The following is a 23901-nucleotide window of genomic DNA, read 5'->3' on the forward strand; positions in this document are numbered from 1 at the left end:
ATCAAAATCCAGGATTGTCATGCAGAAAGAAGCAATGACAATGTACAGGAGGTTTGCTAACTAGTTGGAGGACAAGACGTCAGCAAACAAGTAGCAGTTATTTACTACCCGACTCCTTTATCCCAACAAGAGTCTGCGTTGTAGGCACAAGGGATGTATAAGGATTTGGCCAAACAGACATCTTTAGATGCTTATCACACATAACCAGCACTATGAACTTGTTGAAAAGGGGGAAAGGCTTTTATCTACGTACGCTCACCAGCTACAGAGTGCGAGAATGTGCTCCAGTCGGGAGCACATCATGTTGAAATGCTTCGAGGTAGCAGTGCCGGCTCTCAAATGTCAGTCAGCTGCTGCAGTGGAAAACGCCCACCCACAGAAATTATCTCCTCAGATGTGTCCGAGCTCGGATTTCTGCTCATTTCGAAAAAAAAAAAAAAAAAAGGAAAGTTATGAGCAATCCCAGCAGTATCATTACAGTTTGCATTGCTCGGATGCGATGATTGTCAGCGTTCAGATTTCTGATTCCTTCCTCCTCGCTGCTGTGGGAATAATTTGTTTGGGTGAATGTGGACGGACAGATTTCCTGTAATGTCCTTCAGCGCTGACCCCCTACTCTTCACACACATACACACACATACATTTCGCTCTGAGGGAGCACAGATTCCGACATTATTTCTGCCTCGCTGCTACACAAACAGGCTTGCAGAAGCCTGGGGACTGTTCACCATTGGTGTGTGCGTACACACACTCATAGACACAGACGCACACACTCACCCAGGCACACATGTGCGTCAGCCTCCCTGCAGGACTTTAGGCATGCGGAAGTCACTTGAGGAAGCCGGCACATATGTGTTGCTTTGTCCTTTAAATGTGTTGTGTATAACAAAGAGGCCAACAGTTGAGTCACTGTGTAAATGTATACAGTATCTGTGCAGCTTCTCGTATAGCTAAAGGTTAGCCGACTCTTTAAAATGGAATCACTCTCTGCTTGGCTGCCTCTCTCGTTTACACAACAAAAATCTCTTGAATCATTTGCTCCATTGCGTGCTGACCTCTGTGGTCCTCACCAGCTTTGAATCTGTCTGAGACTTGTTGCCCTTTAGCCAGGCGGACGGGCTGTTTTCTAGCATTTCAAAGCAAATCCAAGAGAGGAGTTGCTGCATCTATACGAACTTTCTGTTTAGGCTGAAAGTGGAAACAAGAGATGGCGAGGAGGGCTGCGTCATCATAGTGCACGTCTGTATTTGCAGATGTAAAAAAAAGGGCAAGTGGGGATGAACACAGCAGATTTTCTTAAGTCATGATGTTGCGTGACTGACTGTGAGGAGCCTCGTGTCCCCTGACTCAGTTTGTTTCAGCAGCTTGTTAAAGTGACTCTTGTTTGTTTCGGAAGGACAAAAGCCTGTGGCAAGTTGCTGCTCCTCTTCTTTGTCTTCTTGTTTTCTCCTTCTGCTACTTATCTGGTACCTTGTTTTTTTTGCAAACTACTGTATCTTCCACATTAAAAGACTACTCTTTTTTTCCAGAAGCTGTTTTGGGGAGAAAAAAGCCTTTTTGAAGATGAGAAACACGTTATCTAGCAAGTTGGGTTGGCAAAGCCTCCCAGAGATATCATCACGCCAGGGGAGAAGATCATTCTTGAAACAATTTCTCCCATAAAAGTGAAGCAAAGAGTACTTTCATTTGAAGGAGACCTATTATTCCTTTTCTTTTGTTTTTTCTTTCCCTCGGTTTATGTAAAAGGTCTTGAAAGTTAAAAAGCCCAACATCTAACGGGCGCTCCTCTCTCCCACAGAAAACACTGCTCCTGAAACGCCTCGTCAGTAGCCCCGCCTTTAATTTGGTGACTGTGACATCACATCATGTCACCGGGTCACACATTTGTGTAATCAATGCCCGTAATCACAGTAGGAATTAAACTAACTGTAAGCTGAAAATGAGACACAGTCGATATGACATGGCGAGAGGTGCTGGCTCAGGCGTGTGTGAGCTGACCAATCAGAGCAGACTGGGTATTCGGGGGGGGGGGGGTCCTTAAAGAGACAGGAGAAAACTGATGTGTTTGAGTATTAAAGCATGTAAACCTGTTCTAGCAGTTATCCAAAATCAAATTATAATGATTGTTTTATCTCGTATGTCACAGTAGTTCCTCATCATGAGATCTAATCCGGTAACATCTGGTAAGTTTTGTCTTTTTTGACACATGAACAACATGCTAACAGGCTACGTGTTAGCATCTTAACATACCAACAACAGGCTATCATGCAAAGAGGCTGACAGGCCCACATGTGGCCTACAATATAAAGTTATACAGGCTAATATGCTGAAAGGGTTACAACACAATAACAGGCCTACAAGTGGGCCAACAAGATAGAAATGCTAACATGCTAACGGGCTCCAGACGCCTGTTACGGTATTATGATGTCATTTCACATCTACATGCTGTATTTTCACAGTAAAATTGTCTGGGTAACTGTAGAAACACATAATATAACTGTGATTTTTCATCTTTATTACTGTAGAATAATTACAGTATACAAATGTGAATTCACTGTATTTATAAGGCAATAATTTACTGTAAAATTACAGTAATATTTTTTACAGTGACACTCTCAGGCCTGATTAACTCTACACAACAAATTAAATGGAACTGAAGAAAAGTACAACTTCGCAACTAAGGCTTCAACCAACCCATAATGCAATACTCTCCCTAGAGGAGCTACATTCAGGAATCTGTGAATATAAACACCCTGTCTAGGCCTCAAATACAAACAGATTGTAATTTCCCAGAAAACATACTGTCTCACATCCGTGCCAAAAACAATCAAATATCAACTTCAGCATGTGATTCACTGTTTTTCTATTCGGTTTCGCTCACAGCGTGTCTCTCAGCGGATCCCGGGGTAACATGCTGTATCAGCTGCGTGTTCACGCGTGTGGATTTTTAGCGAGAAGCTACTTTAACAGTTTATCTCCAAAGCCCTCTACATCCTGCCTCATTTGGGAGTCTGTATTCCTCGATCTCCTGTTTCCCCCCCCGTCTGCTCCTTCCTGTTTCATCCTTGTCTTCACGGTCTCTGGCACTCACAACCTGACCCTCGCCCCTCGCCCGCCCTCCACCTCTCGCCCTCATCTCCTCCCCCCTCCTCCCTCCTTTTAAACATCGAGTCATGAATTTATTATGCGAATCAAAATAGAGCAATGACTCTTTGTCCCCGTCCCTGCATGTCACTGGTCTAGAATGAATAATTCAGCCCCCGTGGTTGAAGTTAGGATCAGGGAGAAAAAAGGGAATTTTTTTTTTTTTGGAGCCGCCACCATTCAGGCTATTTTCAAACGCGGAGCTGTCAGCGGCTTTCCTGCAGCGCTCACTCTTTCTTCTCCCTCTCCTCCTGCTTCGTCTCGTTCCTCCCACCAGTGCGCTCGCTATCACATGAAGATAGAACAGATTCTTCTCTGTCTTGCCTGTCCTTGGGAAGGATTGCATACTAAGCAGATGGAAGATGGGATTGGGGTTGGAGGAAATAAGCCTCGCTCTTTGTGTTCCTTTGCGTCCCCTATGGTTGTGGTGTGTCTTTTCTCGGCTGTATTTGTAATATTCTTGTTGATGCTGTCTTTTTTTTTTCTTTTTGCATCCTCCAATCCCAAAGGTTGTTTGTCAGTTTGTAAGTGGTGATTACGGTTGCTCTTTTGCAGATTTCTGCTGAAAAGCTTTGATGGCATAACATGCAACAGACAGTTTATTTCACCAGCTTTCCACCTCAAAGACAGCCATTGATCTCATTCCGGAGCTCTTGCCGTCTCCGTCTCTTTGACTTCAGCCTTTGCCGTATTAAATGCGGAATGACAGTTATTGAATGCCTGAAAATCGAGTTCTGCGAGCTCCCGGTTTGCATTTTACGATACTTTACAAGGAGGAAATCACAGGGGGGAGACGCTAAAGTGCTTATCGCCTCACATCACACGGCCTATTTGGGACGAAGTGACCGACCGGCTGCAGATCCGATAACCACTGCGAGGATGCGACAGAGGCCACCGAGCGGTCAGCCACCTACACGTCCATACATGATCTCCACATGAACAAAAAGACACAGACACACAAGCTGTGTGCGCACATAAGGTCAATCATGCGCTCGGAAGCACTCACATAGATGCAGACGCACACTTGGATGATTATTCTCGGCCTCCTGGGGCATCATTGAAACTTTTCAGCCGTGACCTCGCTAAGAGGGAGAGAGGGAGCGAGATGAGCATTAGAGGGAGCGAAAAAAAAAAAAATGAGAGAGTCCTTGAATTTTAACCGGATGCTCCCCAGGGAGAACTCCCATCATCTCTGTGTGTCTTCAATGCCACAGTCCCACAGCTTCTTTCTCTGAGCTCAAGGACCCTGACTGCTCTGATATTCTCTCAGGGGGGAAAAGCTCGTCTGCCACCGCTCGTTTTTATAGATGCTTTTTTGGGGGCGGTGAGAAATCATTTGATGAATCGGGAGAAAATGTTGTGTCTTATCCAGCCACAGCGCTGGATAATGACATTCCTCCAGCAGTAGCCAATTCTTCCAGAGCAGAGGATGTACCAGAGGATAAATGTCACTATCAGTTATCGGTAATTTGATCAGCTTTCCAGCTACATCATCCCGATGGTGGTGTGTGTTAAAAAGGAAAGTTCCCTGCAATGTTGGCCCCTTTTTTCTACAGTTTTTGCTCCCTTGTCTGTCAGCTCTGATAACGTTGCGCTCAGGCAAACAAAAGTTGAGATCTGAGAATACTGCAACATAGCTACGATGATGACAGGCTGTAAAGAAGCCAAGAAATGAGGCAGTATATCTAAAAAGGGGGTGCAGCACAGATGGTGTTTACTTATCTGAAGCACCATTAGTTCCCAGTATTTAAGAAAAGATGTAGGCCTTGACCCCCGGTGAGTCGTGGGGGTTACAGACAGATGGACACTAGACGTGAAGTTGCATTGGAGATGAGGGCAAACAGTCAGCGTCCTTCAAGATCCCCACAAAAACTTGTAAAGACTTGAGCGATTGAACGTTCGTCCTTGGCGTTGGAAACCTTGCCTGTGTGACAAAGCAGTTTTATGTGTTATTCTTCTGAACCTCCTGAATCGTATCACGTGATCTTCCAGTTCAGCCTTGACCTTGTGAAAAATGTGTGTCACTTTTGTAGTTTGTGTCCACGGTCAAGAATCATCTTTCAGTTTCACCGTTGAAGCCTTCATCACGGGGAAGTCTTTAAAATGCTCAGAAAGATGGTCTGCACTTTACACGCTTTATGTTCGTTTTTACTCACCTGTTCGCTTCACTCTTCGCATCGCGGAGTCGTTAGCTCGTTATGAAGGTAGAGAGATCTGCATATTGTGCCTTTGCTCTTCTTCGCTCCGTTGCATGTGAACACAAGCGGAATCAGACGTGTGGCCGCGTGATACAGACAAAATGATGTGGTGATCTTTGGTGTGTGCGCGTCATCAGTTTTTCCATTGCTTTGCCCCGCCGCCGCCTGATTGTTGTCATGGTTGGAGTAAAACCACAGTACAGTCGGCAGAGAGGCCGTTATTCACAATCATAATAGGTTCAACACGGACAGGCCCAATATGAGCTGTCACAGCGCGGTGACTCCGGACAGTCTGCTGTCAATCAACTCGCCAACCTTGAACCCAAACCTGGCAACCTGTTCATCCCTTAAAAACATTTTCTACCTCTCTCCTCCTCAGGCTGGACTCCAGACAATGACCCTTTATTCTCCTGCTCTTATCTATTTTCCCGTCCTGTGTGTGTTTTATTTTTTTCCATTATTACACCTTCTTCTCACTCCTCCAACATCCCGTGTTTGTTCAACCGCTCTCATGACCTTTCCAGAAACTTCCTCCCCTGTGATCCCTCCCCTCCTCCTCCTCCTCCTCCTCCTCCTCCTCCTCCTCCACCTCCTCCTCACAACAATCTGTTTCTTTTCACCACCTTGCTCTGCGGTGTGTTCACAGAGCCTTCGCAGCCACATGTGTGCATACAAACATGTGTGTGTACCTCCGTGTGTGTCTTGGTTTGTTTATCCTCCTCTGGGATCTCTGGCGAGAAGAGAATCCAGGAAGTGTGATAATCACCTAATGTCCTCTGAAGTACCCTCACACACACACACACACACACACACACACACACACACACACACACACACACACTCACACACACGCTCTATTGATGTTGTACAACCACAAGCTGACTGGTTTTTATCAGTACTCGGGGATTGTCGCCTTTGTTTCCACAGTACAAAGGCTCCGGCTCTCTCCTCCACATCCCCCATGCCGTCTTTTATTCCACACCTCCATCCTTGTCACTCTCCATTTTTCTCCCCCTCCACACGTCGCCCTGTTTCTTCCCCGATTTTTTCTGCCTTCACCTCTATTTCTCTGTCATTCACCCCCCCCCCACACACACTCTTTCTGCCCCTTCATCCCCACATCTGAAACGGTTGGCGACGGCTCCCATTGGTCGCGCCTGCAGAATCAGAGAAGCGGGCAGCCAATAAGCTCTCGGGCTAACAGGGTCACTATTATCCATGAAGCAGTGCAATTACTCTGCCGTCTACATCCTCTGCCATGTATGCATATGCAAAGCTCTTCACTTGTACCTATACTGCACATTTCCCACTGTACATGAATATCCTTCTTGGGCGTATGGTTTATTTAAAACAGCTCGACTGAGAGTGAAGGGACAATTTATATAGGCTGGTGTCATCAGTTTCTTGCATTTTCCGCATTTATTTTGTGCATTTTTTGAAAAAAAAAAGAAAGGATGGAAATCTGGATTAGAGTGTGCGATTTTAACACACATTTGCGATGCATCCAGGTCGACGCTATGTACATATTCATGCGATTATGCATTGCTGCTCTTCAAAGACCGGGGAAGGAAAGCTATCACTCTCCTCCCCTCCCCCCTTCTTTCTCCCTCCAACTCCGTCTCTCGCTGTTTACTCGCCTCGCAGACGGTTATATATTTGTCACCAGTCAGTCAGTCAGCTTCCCTCTTCTTCTTCTTCTTCTTCTTCTTCCTCTTGTTCTTCAGTGGACAGATGTGGCCTTTTCACTCAGCGAAAATGCCAAAGATGCCTTAAGTTATTTAAAAATACTACATTTGAGCCTTGAGACAATTTCACTGTGTGTTACGGACCAGCATCAGGATTCCCCGGCGTCTCTCGTGGCATCTGACTGAGCGTCAGGCCTAATTTGCATCATTAGATTCCCTCAACTGTGGAATGGCTTTGACCTTCCTCCATCATTAGTGACAGAGCGAGCCAGAGTTTCTCTCGTACTTGCCCCCCCCCCCCCCCCAACCGTTCTCCTTTCCTGTCCACCGTGTCCATCATCTTTTCCTGCGTCCATGGCTCACGTTGTGGTCGTATTATGCAGCTCTACACTTATCTATTCAAATCTTCTCCCTTCAATTTCCCTCCTGCAGCCCCATCTTATTTGAATCTTCTGTCGAGGAGGAGTCGGCTGTCTTGGTTTTAAATTCCCTGTTTGGCTTTCACCTTTCTTAACGAGCTAGAGAATTGAATTCATTTCTCTTCTCGAGTCCGGAGGGATATAAAAACACACTCCCATACAACGTACACACACGTTAAGCTGTACAGGGTGAGAGAGGGGCCGCTGCCTTTCAGGTGAGCCGTCTCCAGGGAAATGTTTTCCTCCGCAGCAATCGGCCGGCTATCATCACAATCCGCGGCTGCTCCGTCGGCGCCGAGGAGAAGACGTGATATCACTTCCCAATCACCAACCCGCCGGGATTGCCCCACCATTTTGTTATCTGGAAACTCATTAGCCTTTAGAAAGGGAAGCCAGAAATGAACCCCCGTCATATTCCATCCAGAGCCCCGTAAAACAGAGCTGTAACCGCAGACTCTCAGTCTTTGCATGAGGGAGAGATTTGTCATTTTCGGCAGCTCGACCCACACAACACTGCACCGACGTGTCAAAATAAGACAGGTAGATGTTTCGCAAATACAACGAAATTCCTCCAAATACAGCTCATAGCGGTGACGGAGCTTTTCGGGGAGCATGTGCGAGGTGATTAATGAGTCATCTCAATCCCCACCCGTAATAAGGCCACTGATCCCCAAAGGGCGAGACTAATTCAAGGCTGTTCAGTCACTTGTCAGACTGAGTGTCGCTCAGAATGATTGGTGTCTTCATGTGTGAAAGTCATTTTTTCTCAAGCAACAGGTCAAGTTGGATTAAACACTCGCTATCCCCCTGCTACTCTTAACTCCTCCTCTCTAACTTGCACTCTCGCTATTAGTGTAATAATCTCTGCACTTGGTGGATAATTACACCCCAGGATAAACAATTGCCACACTAAATGCTTTTCCTCAATACACTAATAGAAAGCCGTGTAAACACAGGCTTATTCGCGCGCGCGCAGGGACACAAATTGTGCAGCTTTGTGCAGCTTCAGTAGTGCACGTTGCAGACTTAATGACTTGTAAGTCTCGTATCTGCCAACCAGCTGGCGTGTGCCCAAACCTCTGATCTGCGGAGCGAGCTCTTCATCGTCCCTGAAAAAAAAACATTATGGCGCACACGCAGCACCGTATCACACATGCCATTTCAGTACATCACAGCGACTCCGCTCGGATCAGAACCGAGGAAGAAGAGGGTGATTTTGTGCATCTTTCTGCGCGGAGGGAAACGGGCTCTGCTGCAGCTCCAACCTGCCTGCTAATGAGGAAGAGTCCCATCCTGGATAACAGGACCAGACTTGTAGTGACTCTGCCGTGAATGCTGCTGAATGTAGATGAATAACATTTAAATGAGTCGGCAAAGGAAACTCTCTCAATTATGACACCTTCCCTGCATCGGAGACGCGGTTCCATCGTGTTTTGATGGACAATAATGTTTTTTCTGATCCTCTCTTCGGGACTTTTTCCAGCAGGCTTGTCCGTGTATGTTTCGAGTGTCTGCGTGAGTCAGAGCTGCCTGTGACATAAGTGAATGTATGTTTAGAACTTGAACAGGCCTAAGTTTAGTGATAATGTGTGGGTGACTTTTGTTGGGATGTAAACCAACCTGTTCCCCTTTTAGCCTTGGCATTCTGCTAATGTCTGCAGCGGCCGAGGCCAAACGACCACGGCGCTGGAGATTTATGATAACTCGTTGACCGGCTGGACCTCCGGATCGCGTGACTTCATCAGGAGTTTGAGGGGGAAAGTGTGATGTCACATGGTAGATAGAAATAGCGCGTGTTTTACGTGTGGTTACTACGACCGAGTGTGAGAGTGCCGACTTGACACCTGAGCAGAGAGCATATGGCTGCAAGCAAGGTTACCTATCTAAAAAGCTAGATTCCCAGGCTGCTCTCCGTTGTTTGTTTACTACAGTATATGTCTCTGCCTCTGTGTGTGTGTGTGTGTGTGTGTGTGTGTGTGAGCATGCTGTCTCTTCATGTGTCTGTCCTCTCAGTGTGTGCAGCCATGTGCTCAGGTTTGAGCCAGAGAAAAGCAGGTCAGAACACTGCAGGGTGTGAGAATCATCAGAGTGGCTGCCGCTAATTAAATGTGCCAGGCCTTCGAGTAAAAACAAAAGGACTCATGTTCACTAAATGCCAGTGCTGACAGAAATGCTGTATGTTATCAAAATATTACATATCTGATGAGCTCAGATGGCCAGAGAGTAACTATTAACCCCTTCAGAGCCTCTGTGCGCTGTGCCGGGACACCAAGTACTTATTGGTCTCAGCTAATGAAAATGCACCGATTTTGATTTTGGTCAACGCCACCACTTTGGTTCAGAATATTAATGTCTTATTATATATTATAAATTTGGTGTTCCTATGGATTTAGAGGAAGAAGTTGATAGTGATTGCAAAAATGGTGCCTGTTCAATCAAGAGAAAGTTGCTTTGCTGGTTTTCTAGCTTTGGGGTTTTACTTCCTGGTCATGTGGCCCACTGAGTATCAGCAGTGGTGCCCAGAAGTTTCAGCTAGGCCCGTAGACTTTACATTATGATGACATCACAGATTTCAAGATCGCTTTCGTCGGCATGACGAGAGTTTTGCAGGTATGAAACCTCCCTGGATCAATAAAGTTGATGATAAAAAGAGTCATAATGGACCTTGTTTGCAGCAGATGTTTTACGGACGTCCCTTTTTAATGGTTGCCATTGGGAAAAATTGGAAGCATGTGAAGGTCTGAATAGTAGAATTTCTCCTTTACCCCAACAATTATTCAAATATTTAATCCGCCCAGAATTAATGATATTTCTATCAGCGTCAGCCGCACTTTATGTCATGCTAGAAAACAAAATTAGCTAGCTGACATGCTAAACCAACAGGGGGAACATCAGCATGCTTTAGCATCGGCCCGTGCTAATTTTAGCATCTAGCTCAAAGCACTGTTGTCCACAAAGCAGCTAGCATCGCTGTAGACACGATGAATGCAGAACTTTACTTTCTTGAATTGGAGTAATGTTAAAAAAAAATAAAAATAAAAATAATTCATCATGTTTTTACTGTAAATAATACAGGATTTGGTCAAAGTTGTGCATCCCAACAGAAATAAAACGACAACAGAAGGGTGGCAATAAGAGTATTCGGATGGTTTTATGCAGTCACCATGAAACACATCTGTACATCGTGTCAATCATTTTTTTCTTCAATCATGTCGATGTTTGTTTGTTCCATGAGGGCCGGTAAGACAAGACTGTGACAGACATCACTTCAAACACGGAGGACAAACAGGGTTATAGATGGATTCATAGATGTTTGTTCTAGTTTTGAAGAGAACAAAGCACGTTTGAAGTGATTCATTGGATGCTGCAGTGTTTTGTTTTTCCCTTTAATCCCACCGTCCCTCTGTGTATATTTATCTTGACTGTCAAACACAAGCCTCTCTTCAGCTGTCAGATTACGCCCGGAAAGAGAACGAGGGAACAAAGATGGAGGGAGAAAGAAAAGATGCAAAGAGGAAGAGGGTGTGCAGATAGCAGAGCTGTGGAAGCTGCGTCACTGAGAATTATCTGCTGCTTAGTTTTCTAATTGGGAATACTTTCTGCCAACTTTCATTTTCTGACGGTTATTAGTGTGCATCAACCCACTCGGATCAACTGCAACAGAAGAGATGGTGTGTTTTTTTTTCTACAGGTGATGAAACTTTTACAATTTCTCTTTCTGCTCTCCTTTGCAGTGAGAACAGAGAAAATAATTACAGCAGGGAAAAAAATGGTTGTTCAGATACAATCACTTCTGAGGATTGAAACGTGCCCACACACACACACACACACACACACACACACACACACACATATTTTTCATTGATGTTTGTCATGGATCCGAAGTTCTGGACTGCACCGCACTGTTGCTCATTAAAAACAGAGAGGGAAATAACAAAGCCGGTATTGAGTGGGAAGCAAATTCTAGCAAAGGAGCAACCAAACACAAGACTTCAAAGAAGAGAAGTAAAAATATTGCATTGTTCTCCATGTGCATGTTCTCAGTGGCACATCTGATGTGACATCTTATCCGCTGAAGTGGGACAGGAACGGCGAGAACAGATTGATGCTGATACCGGCTGAGCGGGCGTCCGACACGGACGTGGCCGAGGAACAACAACGGAGTGAACGACAGTGCAGAGACATTTGAGACGGATGAGACAGTCAACTGCCCTCTGATTGATTCAAATCGTTGTTTTCAAGTTCTTCCTCTCCGAGTTACGAGTATCAACTTCACATCTGAGGATTTCGAGAATCTATTACTATAAGCAGATTTGATTTATCTCACCGTTCTTTGCTCATGTGTAAGGTGTCGTTTACCTGGAGCCACATTAATGTGCATGGCCACTGAGAAATAAGCCCTCCCTCATTTTGAATATCTTTACATGAACAGCCTCCCTCAGGCTACTTATACAGTGTTTGTGTTAATATTCATGTCATGACCATTTATGAATAAAACGGAATAATCCAGACATTTTACTGCAGTCTAAACAATGCAGTGCATACAATTATCTAGTACGTGGGTTGGTAGAATTCACTGAAATGGGGATTACTATATTTCCAAATGGTCATAGTACCAGCACATCGTCATAATTAAACGGCTGACTGTCAACTGTCAGCATCTCCCAAAACGACTTATGTCAACGTTCCAAGTGTAACAGCGACACACGCGACCAGACCTTCATCGACTGCTGCGGTTTGGTTTGGTTTTGGCACTAAAACTACTTGGTAAGGTTGATGGAAACATCTTGGTTTGGGTTCAAATCCCAACGCTACTTCTTTATTTTGCCGAGTTACTTTAGTGTCTTACGTAACCTTTTTTGTGTGGGACATTAACACGTTACATTAGTAAGTTACTTTAGTTTCACACTGATGAGGAAATGCTGCCTATTACAGCATGTTCACGATCTCTGGATTGAATTACATCCACCAAAGCAACACGCACCAGGTTTTTATGGCATGTAAGTCCAGATCTGCAAAGTCCTAAAGACCCGTACCATTATAACTGCAGCATTCTGGGTACCTTTGCACGTAGTTCTCCCAGGCTTTAAAGTCAGAGTCTCTACTGTCACTGTTTGACAAAGCATAGTATTGAAATTATAGAAAGGAAATTGCAAATTAGAAAAACGTCTGCACCAAAAGCTCACAGCCCTTTGGTTCATCATCCGACCTTGAACGAAGTGTCACAATTGAGATAACTAACAAAAAAAAGCATTGAATTCAGTTCTCTTAGAAAGTTTTACATGAATTTCGTTACAGAAGTTGATATATTTTGTCCTATTATTAATTATGAAATGTTATTTTTTTCAGTGTCTCCTAATTGGCAAGTGTTGATTTTTTATTTAGCAGAAAGTCGGATTAAATTAATAGATTTCATTTTTTTTTTATCCGTCGATCAATTATATAGTGCTTATCCTTGTCAATGTTGCATCTATTTAATTGATTATGTCTTTATGTATTATTCTGATATGCTGCTGGGAAGTAGTGACAAAATATCCAGAACATTTGAATACAGATAAATTACTGGTTTATATCAAACTCTCATACTTCGGCTGGATGTGACACATAAACTGAACTGTAAGAGAGCCGTCAGCCTCTTTCACCATTTCCTCAGTGTTCAGGTGTGAGACATGAATAACATGCTGTATCTAGTTGAGTGAATATGTATTGATTGGTTGCCTCTATGTTTTATGGATTAGCTGCTTCGCGATCACTTTGAGTAGCTTCTGCTGCACTGAGTGAAACTGACACGGGCCGAAGCGATCGGTGTCGTGGGATTTAACCAGTCAGACTTCCCGCCGCGCCAGGCGCCCCTCACCCAGGTCTCAGTGTTGGTCAGGTTCAAAGTGAAAACATGACACACACACACAAACACACACACACTTGGATGAAACGACCTTTTGGGCTCGTCTCCCTTCTAATCCACTTATCGTTGTCTACCTCCTGCCCACACACCAGCCCAGACAGCTCCGGTGTGAATGCAGGAACATTATGTCGTGAGTCTGGTGTTCAACAAACACTCGTTCCAGCATTAACAGTATTTTTAGCACGATGAAAGTAGCTTGTTTTTTGGGGATGTGCTGTTTGTTGAAGTCATTTGAGGACTAGAAGAGATTCTTTTCCCCTTAATGAACGAGCAGCACATGGTTTTATTTTTTTACTTGTTGTCTTGTGGGGTTTTATCTTAGCTTGTTTTAGCTTTTCTTTGTTGTGCTGTTGCTCCTCTGTGGCTGTCAGGCGTTGTTCTTGATGCACTGCGCGTCCTCCGCTGATGTTTGGTTTCAACGCAAGATTTGGCTGACTTTGATGCAGTTAGAGAACTGAGGCTGGAGTTTTGGCTTTCTTAGCTTGTGCTACTTTTTTTGCAAACTAACTCACAGTATTGATGGCGTCTCGCTCTGCTGTGCTTCTCAGGAAAAAGATGCAGACGTGCATCAGCTCGGAGAAATCACAGAGACCTGTGAGGTATTTTGGGGATCACCTGGTTAGAGGCGAAACAGTACAGTAGGAGGTTGCATGAGTCAGAAAGCGTCTCTCGTTTTGTGCAACATCATCCCCCTGTACGAGGAGACAGTCATCAGCAGAGGGCTGATGCTTCTCCAGAGGACGATGAGGTGTGTGCGTGTGTGCTGTAAGCCTGTAGCTGTGCTGCAGACTCAAGTTGTCAGGAATATGAGAGGATTGAGACTGACAGTGTGGATATGTTACCTTGCGTCCTCAGCTTAGCAGCTGTCTACTCAGAGTACATCCATGCAGTGACTCTGTGTGAAAGTGTGTGTGAGAGAAATAAAACTTTTAACATTTCAGATTGCAAGTGCTCTAATGAGCCGAGTAGACGAGGGTTTTGAGAGGGAGAAGAACAAGACAATCATCTCGGTCACCCTCCAACTCACAGCATAATGTCACAGATGGTGGTGTAACATCCTGTAAGATTCCATCGGGCTAAAATGGGCTACAGCTGCACAGAATAACAATTAACAGCCTGTCATGGTCATCACACAGCTCCATCCTGGTTAAAAAGCCAATTTCCCACACAAAGTCGTTCGTCAACTTCTACAGAGGAGCAATAAAAAGCATTCTGACTGAAAAACATCACTCAGTGGAATGGGCATGTGCACCGCCCAGGTCAGGAAGGGTCTGCAGCCGGTGATTAAACCCGCCCACTGTTCCCATACAGACTATTATTGAGAATAGTGAAGTGAGATGTCTGATTAGATTCCAAAGGATGCTAAGAGACAAGACCCACCCCTTCCACAAGCTGAGATACACAAGTATCTGCTGCTGTACCACCAGACTGGACAGCAGCTTCGCTCCTCAGTCTGTGAGACTCCTGAGCAGCTTCGCTCCTCAGTCTGTGAGGCTGCTGAGCTCATCCTTAGCACTTCACTGTGATCAGTTTGTTTGTGACTTGATCATTATACATTAGTTTGCTTAGTTTCAGAGGGGTTTATGTTTGTGTGTAGATCATTGACATACAAGACTACAATCTTGTCATGTATATTGACTAATTATTCTTGAATTCTTAAATGTATGAAAATGTGAATAATCCCCTCGAATACAGAATTTGTCGGCAAACATTTGCTCTTTACATATCCACCAATAACAGAGAATAATAATTTATTTAGCGTTGTGTTTTAAATACCACCTTTGTTTTTTCACCAACTCCTGAGGGGAAACAATTGGTTCTTTAGCTGCTAAATGTTTTATCATGTTCAGCAGCTACTCCCTTAATTGTGTTGGTCTGTAATTTAGTGCTGGGCTGGTGGTGTTCAGAGGGCTTTTATATCTTTTTGTTTTGCTGAAAACAAGCAGTGAGAGTGAACAAATAAAGTTACGTGCTCAACAATGAGTTGAAACCAAAGTCAATGGGAACTGTAGATTCAAGTGATAATTATCATTCTGTTACGCTTTGTAGTAGATATTTGTAGGACTGAAAAGCGGGCACCAAGAAAGAAGGTATGGGGGAATTTATTGAAGGACTACTGAAGGTTCGTGGTGGAGGAGGGCTGAGGCTCAGGTCAATGGCCCCGCTGGTGTAGAAAGGCAGGTTGAGAAACACTTAAATGTTTGAGGAGGCTGGTGTCAGCGGTGCTGGGTCGCGGTGCGGCCCAGAGCTGGGTCGAGACGAGGTTTGCTCACTGGTAAGGTGGAAAGGCAGCAACGTTAGTCGACCAGCAAAAAAACAAAATAAACTCTGGTGAGAACCTGCAGACCATGTACTACGCCTAATAGACAAAATAACCTGGCAGCATGAAGACCTGGGTTCTCAAACTGGCGCTGATTGGAGCAAATGTGCTGCAGGTGTGTGAGAGTCATCAGCTCCTGCCAATCAGAATAACCACGGCCAGCCTCTCCAGACCACCTCTGAAAGCACACAAGCACAAAAATACAATACAATATCCAATCCATGACACATTAATACTTTGTTATTGCAAAGAAATATATGAATTAGAGAGACTTTAAGTTTGAAAGTAAGAGGAAATAAATTTCACAAGCTTTGATTTGCGTTTGGTTTTGAACCACAGTTAAAACCTCAACACATATCCATAATGTGATTTCATTTAGTCGTGGCTTCAGTCCCATAGTCTTATTTTCTTCAATTGATACAGATATTGGACAGCCTTCAGGACTCACTTGTAATTTGCCTAGTTTGCACTACAACTCCTGATAAGTTCCAGAAACAGGGGACAGTGCAGGGGGTGGGAGGTAGTGGATCCATGTCTTATAAAACACAAGGAAAGTGCTCTCAAAATAAGTGAAATGGTCTTACCATTCAGTAAGTCAGAATATATACACGACTGAATGTGAGACTGTATAATTTACAGTAACAAGAGTTTACTTCCTTCAGTTACTGTCTAAATATCTGATATGTCATTGAAACACTGCAGCAGTCGTGTCAAAGGTTTCTGTTTTTGGCTCTCATCAGCTGAAGGTCAATCTGGACAGCTTGTCAGTCTCAATCAGTTCACACTCTGTGACTCAGACGTCTGAGAGGACGAGGATGCAGCTACAGTAAGACTGCGCTGAGCGAGCGCCGTCATGAGTATCGGCTTTTCGCAAAGACAAACTGCACAGCGAACAGTCGGTCTTTGTCAGCGATGGTCACATTATTGTCCGTCACGTTGTCGCTGTGATGATGGCCATTAATATGTTTGCGTTCTTGTCGTTCTTTCTGTTCCAGTTTTTTTATTCATGTTTTATCTTTGTGTTCCCACTCCAGGCATTGTACGCCTCGTCACTGTGGAGATCCCGCTCTGTGAGCCTCCACCCAGGGCTTTCTTCCATTCGTGTTCTGCCGATAATTATGTTGTGATGACAGTTTTCCTTTGTTATCATCGCCTGTCTAAGTTTGGGCGTTGTTGTTTTTGTTTTTCTCCTACAGTGTGGGCGTCGTGGATCCTTCTCGAGACTTAAACTTTGATTAAAAGAGGCTCGAATAAACTTGAATTGACTTTTCAGACTCAGAAAATAAACTTTCGTGTCGACTAGTCAATATTTCTTGTAGATTAATACGCCCAAGCTGAGCATTTTTAATGAAATCATAAATCTCTACTTTCAGCAAATTTATTTGTCTTCCCTCCAACCGTTTATGTTCCCCTTCTGTGCAGCCGTACTGCACAGCTGCTAATCTGTGCTCTACACTTGACTTCGGCTTAAAAATGGAGTGACTAAGCACAGATTTAATACTGGACTTATAGCTACTTAGTAATGGAAAGCACAAACTGTCAGCTTTCCTGTGAGAAGTCAAAATGTGTCAGGTTTGCACCTTGGTTTGTTTGCAACAATGAAATGTAAAAAGCTTCCTAGAATAACCTGCTGCCCGCCTGACTGCTCCAACACCACCGATGCTAGATTGTGTCGCTTTTAGAGGCTTGTGTGTTTGTGTGTGTTGCGGGGTCAGTTTGTGGGAGAGAGGAAGTGAAAATGCCAGACAAAGCTTAGCATGGAGGGATGCTCGTGCTGAGGAGATCCACGCTCTGCTGGCCAAATATAAAGGCTTATAAAGGCTACCAGTCAACATGGATGACCTATTTACGGTCAGACACACTGCCACCAAAATACACCAGACAGTGACCACGACCTTTTTTTTCCCTCCGCGGTTATTTGGGAAGCGACTTTTCTTGGCAACATGGTGTTTTTAATCAGACTATCGTGAACCAGCGTTTGAGACATCTGGCCTCGGTCATCAGTGCAGGCAGATGATGTATGTTTCATTGCACAGGGATGTTGTTCCCCAACATCTGCTCATTAGGTCAGTATCTAAAAGTTGGTTATTTTTAGCTTCTGGGACGAGTTTCCTCCCATTCTTCACCTTGTTTCTCCCTGGACAGCTGGCCTGAGGCAGAATCTGCCTCCATGACTGTCTGGATGTGCGCGGAATAGCCCCTGCTGTTGCCTTAACATCTGGCACACGTTAATTTTACAGCTTTGAGTGTTGCCACGTGCAGGAACTTGCTCTAAGGCTGACCCGGTGCTCTTTAATGTTGAGGTCAGATCCACAGGGAACAGGCTGCTGACAAAACCACCTGCTGCACCTGTGGCAGAACAGCTATCCTCAGTATTTACCTTGAGAGTCAGAGTAAAGATGTGTATTTATTTGCCTGCTCACTCATGCCTGTGGTTCCACGTGTTTGATGAAGTGTATGTGTGTTTTTTAAGGATCCCTGCGTGTCCTTCAGTCCGGCGGTGAAGACCTTGTCTGCCTCCGCAACGTCAGCTCATTGATTCATGCTGTGACTCTGCCACTGACCCGTAGCACGACTCTCAGGGGGGGTTGTGGAGACAGGTTACATCCATCAGACTGCCTAAGAGCCGGGCAGATGTGCACTGATACACACACAGACACTGTACACGGCACACTCACAATATAACCACACTGAGAGTATATTCTAGCAGCTTAAAGGGTAACTATGGAAAAGATTAGTATAAGATATTACTCTCTAGTATATAGAGTGGGTAATACGATATGATACACGATACACGATACACGATACACGATACACGATACACGATACACGATACACGATACGATATACTTTGTTGTCCAGTACCAAATTTGTCTTGGACTTCAAATTCTGTGCACATGAATGCCTCTAAGTTACAGTGAAATATACATTAAACAAAACAGAACCAGCTGTGTTAGTCACAACAACAAACTCACTCCATAATAAAAAAAAGAACATTGCACAATCACCTCAAGCAGCCGTCTTTAAAAATTTGATAGAGGTAGGCACAAATGAATTTTTAACACGATTGAGTTTACAGTGGAGGATCGAAATCCTCTGAGCTTGCCTGAGAACAGACTGTTCCCATTTGGACTGAAGGGGCTCGTGTTCGTGCCAGACAGCACCAAGTTCTGAAAAGTGAGAAGAATAAGTGGAATAGAACCAATCCAACAGTGTTATGGGAGTGCAGTGTTAAAAAAAAAAAAAAAACAGGTGTCTGCATTACCCGCAATGCAACTAAGCCACTGAATGACATCACCGCCGGCCACAAAAGGCTTTATACTGATTGCTCACAAGTGCGGTTGAACTCACGAAGACCTGTAAACACATTTTAATGTGTAGATCTGGTTGAGTTACTCTTTTAGCACAGTGCTGCTTCGAGCTAAATGCTAATGCTAAAATGTCGATGCTTTACAGACATAAAAAAATGTTTTTTTAACGTTTTAGTTTCAGTTGTGTGAACCATATCTACATATATATTTCAGTCAGTGTATTAGAGATAATAATAGCTGGATGGTAAGGAGATAACTATTTTCTCAAAACATTCTCAGGGGATCATAAATGTTCCCAGTAGGTGATTTGGAGATGTTATATTGGTGGATGCCATCACCTCTGTTTAACCTGTCATCTCTGCTCTCCATCCTCCTGTAGAAGAGAGAGAGCAGAAGAGTTGTTTAGTTGAATTTGTTAGTCTAGTCAGCCTGACTCATTGATCCTTTGTACAAGTTAGATTCCCTGGCCTCGACCATTGCTCTGAGAAATCAGTAACCTCACTGTACCGTGTGTCAATAAATCCATGGCGCTGTCTGTGGTGCTGAAGTAGCCAAAGCATTTGAAATTGTGCTTTTTCTCTCAGTCCTGCCCTTCTGTCAGCTTTATCTTGGATCTATGATCCTCTCAAAACTTAGATTATAAATACTTTAGTGAAGCCCTAACTCTATCACGTCTGCTGAGATATTTTCAATCTGAATATCTCAAACATTTTAGATTCATGGTGGTCTGAGAGAAAAAGACAGATTTTTTGCCAATCCATTCAGCTGAAATATAACGATATTTCACTGAATAACAGCAGAGACCATGAATGTCGGGACAAAATCTCACAGGAATCCTTTGAATAGTTTTTTTAAGGTATTTCAGTCAGGATGAAAAGTGAAGGACTAACTAACAATCTGACCGACATTGCCACCCATTGAGCCACGTTGCCAGCATTGCTGAAGATCCTAAATGTTTCTTTGAGAAAAAGGTGCAAGAAGAGGTTTGATATCATCTTGTCAGGGCATCAAAAAAGATCCTGCCGGTGCAGCTTCGCAGATGCTAATTTTGTTTGATTTCGTCGTATAAATAGCTTGTTATTTCTGAGCATCTGTACGCTCATGTTTGTTTTTCAGATCCCTCGGTTACTCTCCTGGGCTCGATTCCACGGAGACGTTAAGGTTTGCTGCTCTGTTGTTGTGGTCATGGAGAGTTGCTGCTGGTCGACAGTGCGAGGCTGAGTCGCTGCTGAGAACTGGGTCAGTTTGTGCAGCAGTCTGCGCGTCAGCCTCTCTGTGCCTGCGTTTTGTCTCCCAGCGAAAGGGAAAATTGTGCCAGATTTCAACCAGATCCTTCAGATAGGGGATCTGTAAACAGAGTGTTTTTCAGGCCTGTCAAAAATTGTGGGACTTATCCACCCTGAGGCTTAGTAGATGAGACACAATCTCTGGGGGTTTTTACTGCCGTTTGTGGATGTGTGATCATGTGTGAAAGTACGTCAGTGCGGTGCATGCGTGCAAAGAATTTATGTCTGCCATCATTTAAATTTAGCTTAAATCCCGTTTCATCCTGTTTGATCCCATTGATGCCAACGCGTTGAAACAGTCAGATATGATTAGGCGTTCGGGACGCTGTTTTTTCTAAATCCAACTTGCTAGAGAGACACTTGAGGCAAAGCCCGCAGAAACAAGAGAAACTGGCGAGTTTTGGCTTTTTTCACCAGTGTGACTCGCCCTCTGATCACTGCCCATTTTGCACAAACCAACGCATACATTATTAATCTCTTTGGCTCTGCCTCGCTCCGCTGCCAGCGTCGGAGTACATTTTAACATGATACTCCCTGGTGAAGATGACATATTCCCTCTCTACAGAATCCAACAACCAAGCGAATAGTCCAAAGTTAAAATCTGGGGTCGTCTGTTGAGCGTTTTCTCATGACGGTGGAAAAAATGTGCTGTTTTCAAACTTTAGAGTTTATGAGCATTTTCCTCTACAACTCCCTGCTAACTAGCTGGACACTGAGTTCTGTTCCAGATCCAATGCCAGGTGCTCTTTGACTGTCTCTGAGTTGAAACAGTGTGTGGGAGAGATGACAGGTTGCCTGAAGGAATATTAAAGCCAGAGTGATTCATCTCATTTTTCGTGGGGGACCAAAACCATTTTTTAATTCATACCCAGCAAAAAGCTGCATCCCACGCGCACATGCATCAGCACACACCTGATCAAACACATAATGTGACTTAAGCACCAGCCTCACATTTCAGAGGCGTCTGGCTCCCAGGCAAAGCGTGATTGTTGAGGAGGAGCTCGGTCTGTGTTTATGCGTGGTGATAATGAATTCATTGTGTTTGTCAAAATGGAGCAGACGGTCTCAGAGCTGCGACGAGAGCCGAGGAGATGCAACATGCATGAACTGAGCTGAGGCGAGAACCTTCTTCACATGGCTCCCGCTGTCCCAGTTGTTCAGCCGAAGCTATAGATGAATAAGTGAAAAGACAAAATTATCTTAACGTTCTCACACGAATCCATGTTCCTGTAATGGGGGCTAATCAGTTGTATTTCAATGCGGTGTCATGATACGTCTGAAATCTCCGCTGCTTCCTGCACAGAATTACTTAAACTGCAGGAAGCATGGATAATTTAGAGCCGTGTGGATGTAATTTTTATGAGCTCGGAGATGATAGATGGCAGGTTCTCTAGTATAATGTCTCTATTCATTCCTCTCATTTTCTATTTTTATCCCCTCTCTCTCTCTCTCTCTCTCTGCTGCCATCCTCTTCCCTCTGTGTCGGCCTGCAGGTGTATGGTGCACTGACCCTGCCTGCGACAGGCGAGGAGTCAGAGGACCAGGGCCATGATTGGCTCTCCTGGCCCTGGTGGGCGTGCCTTAGTGCCATGGCCGAGGATGTGGCGGTGGGTCCTGGGTGCTTCTCTGGTTGCCATGATAACCCTGACACTGGCAGGAAGTAGCCAGGCCTGTCCGCCACGGTGCGAGTGCTCAGCTCAGCTAAGGTCAGTGTCGTGCCAGCGGCGGCGGCTCACTAATATCCCAGAGGGCATCCCCACAGAGACACGGCTCCTGGACCTCAGCAAGAACCGGCTTCGCTGGGTGCAGGCGGGTGACCTGGCACCGTACCCGCGGCTCGAGGAGGTGGACCTCAGCGAGAACCTCATCGCCACATTAGAGCCCAATGCCTTCGCCAGCCTCCAGAATCTCAAAGTGCTGAAGTTAAGGGGGAACCAGATGAAGCTCGTGCCCATGGGGGCCTTCGCCAAGCTGGGCAATCTGACCAGCCTGGACCTGAGCGAGAACAAGATGGTGATTTTACTGGACTACACCTTTCAGGATCTGAAGAGTCTGAAACACCTGGAGGTGGGAGACAACGACCTGGTTTATATATCCCACAAGGTACGCTCTCCAGCTTCCTGTCTGTATCACGAATGTGTGTTTTCTTGTGAAAAACTAGACGGAAGAACATTCACTTTATCTTTAAAAAATCCTCCTTGGAAATGAGTTCCCAGAGGATCCGACTCTCATACTGATAGTGCTGGAATATATTCCGCGGTTTTTAATAGACTGCAGTGCCAAGCAGGTATTTGCCAGCCATAGTGCCTGTAGCAACGCCTGTATTGGCTCAGAAATATGTAGTTCACTGCTTCCGGAAATGTCCTTATTTGCTTTCCTACCAAGAGTTAGATGAGAGATTTGATATCACCATGATGTCTGTTCTCTAAATATGAAGTTTCAGCCAGCGGCCGCTGAGCTTATCACGGCAGAAGGACTGAAAACAGGGTGAAACAGCTGGCCTGGCTCTTCTCACAGAACTGAAATCCATGTACCAGCACCTCTGAAGCTCACTAATTATCATCTCATTTGTTTCATCCACACAAAAACTGAAGTGTGTGACAAATCAGGATTTTATCTCTGCAGCACAACACGTCTTTGATATAACATCAAAACTGTTCTTCTGTTGTTCATTTTGGTCCATTTTTTGAATGTTTTAAATCACGATTCTTTACACATCGCCACTTTACGGTTCAAGATCTCTTATCTTGCTGATTTCCAGGCATTCTCAGGGCTGCTGGGGCTGGAAGATCTCACAATAGAGCGCTGCAACCTGACATCCATCTCCGGCCAGACGCTGTCTTACCTCCGCAGCCTGGTCACCCTTCGCCTTCATCACCTCAGCATCGTCGCCCTGGAGGACCAAAACTTTCGCAAGCTCTCCAACCTGCGGGGTCTGGACATCGACCACTGGCTGTACCTGGAGTACATTTCTCCTCTCAGTTTCCAGGGCCTGGACCTCCACTGGCTCTCCATCACCAACACCAACATCACCTCTGTCCCCTCCGCTTCCTTCAAGAACCTGGTGCACCTCACCCACCTCAACCTGTCCTACAATCCCATCACCACACTCGAGCCCTGGGCCTTCAAGGACCTGCTGAGGCTGAAGGAGCTCATCATGGTAAGCACGGGCTTGATGACGGTGGAGCCCCATGCCTTTGGAGGCCTCCGACAGATCCGGGTGCTCAACTTCTCCTCGAACGACCTGCAGACTCTTGAAGAGGGCTCCTTCCACTCTGTCAACAGTCTGGAGACCCTCAGAGTGGACGGGAACCCCCTGATGTGTGACTGCCGTCTGTTGTGGATCCTGCAAAGACGCAAGACCCTCAACTTTGACGGCAGAGTGCCGGTGTGTGCGGGGCCGGTGGAGGTGCAAGGGGTCAGCCTCAGCGCCTTCACCGATTCTGCACTCTTCGACCACTTTACATGCCAGAAACCTAAGATACGCAACCGTAAGATGCAGCAGGTAATGAAGATGATCACATATATGTTTGATACTGAAAGGTCCTATTCGTAAGATGCTGACGCTTTGGGATGGCAGCCGACCCGACCGCCATCCCAAAGCGTCAGTATTTGAGTCATTTGAGAATCAAA

The 23901-nt window shown here is 45.0% G+C and overlaps 1 protein-coding gene across 1 annotated transcript in view; it reads left to right on the forward strand.

Moving 5' to 3' along the window:
• lingo3b (leucine rich repeat and Ig domain containing 3b) overlaps positions 1 to 23901 on the forward strand; it is a 42137-nt gene that overhangs the window by 9418 nt on the left and 8818 nt on the right. The window contains exons 2-3 of the mRNA XM_030402197.1: positions 21762 to 22371; positions 23030 to 23773. Coding sequence (XP_030258057.1) covers positions 21817 to 22371; positions 23030 to 23773 — 1299 coding nt within the window. The 5' untranslated portion in view covers positions 21762 to 21816. The remainder of the gene's footprint in view (positions 1 to 21761; positions 22372 to 23029; positions 23774 to 23901) is intronic.

This window comes from Sparus aurata, chromosome 21, assembly GCF_900880675.1.
Source record: "Sparus aurata chromosome 21, fSpaAur1.1, whole genome shotgun sequence".
Taxonomy (NCBI): Eukaryota; Metazoa; Chordata; class Actinopteri; order Spariformes; family Sparidae; genus Sparus; species Sparus aurata.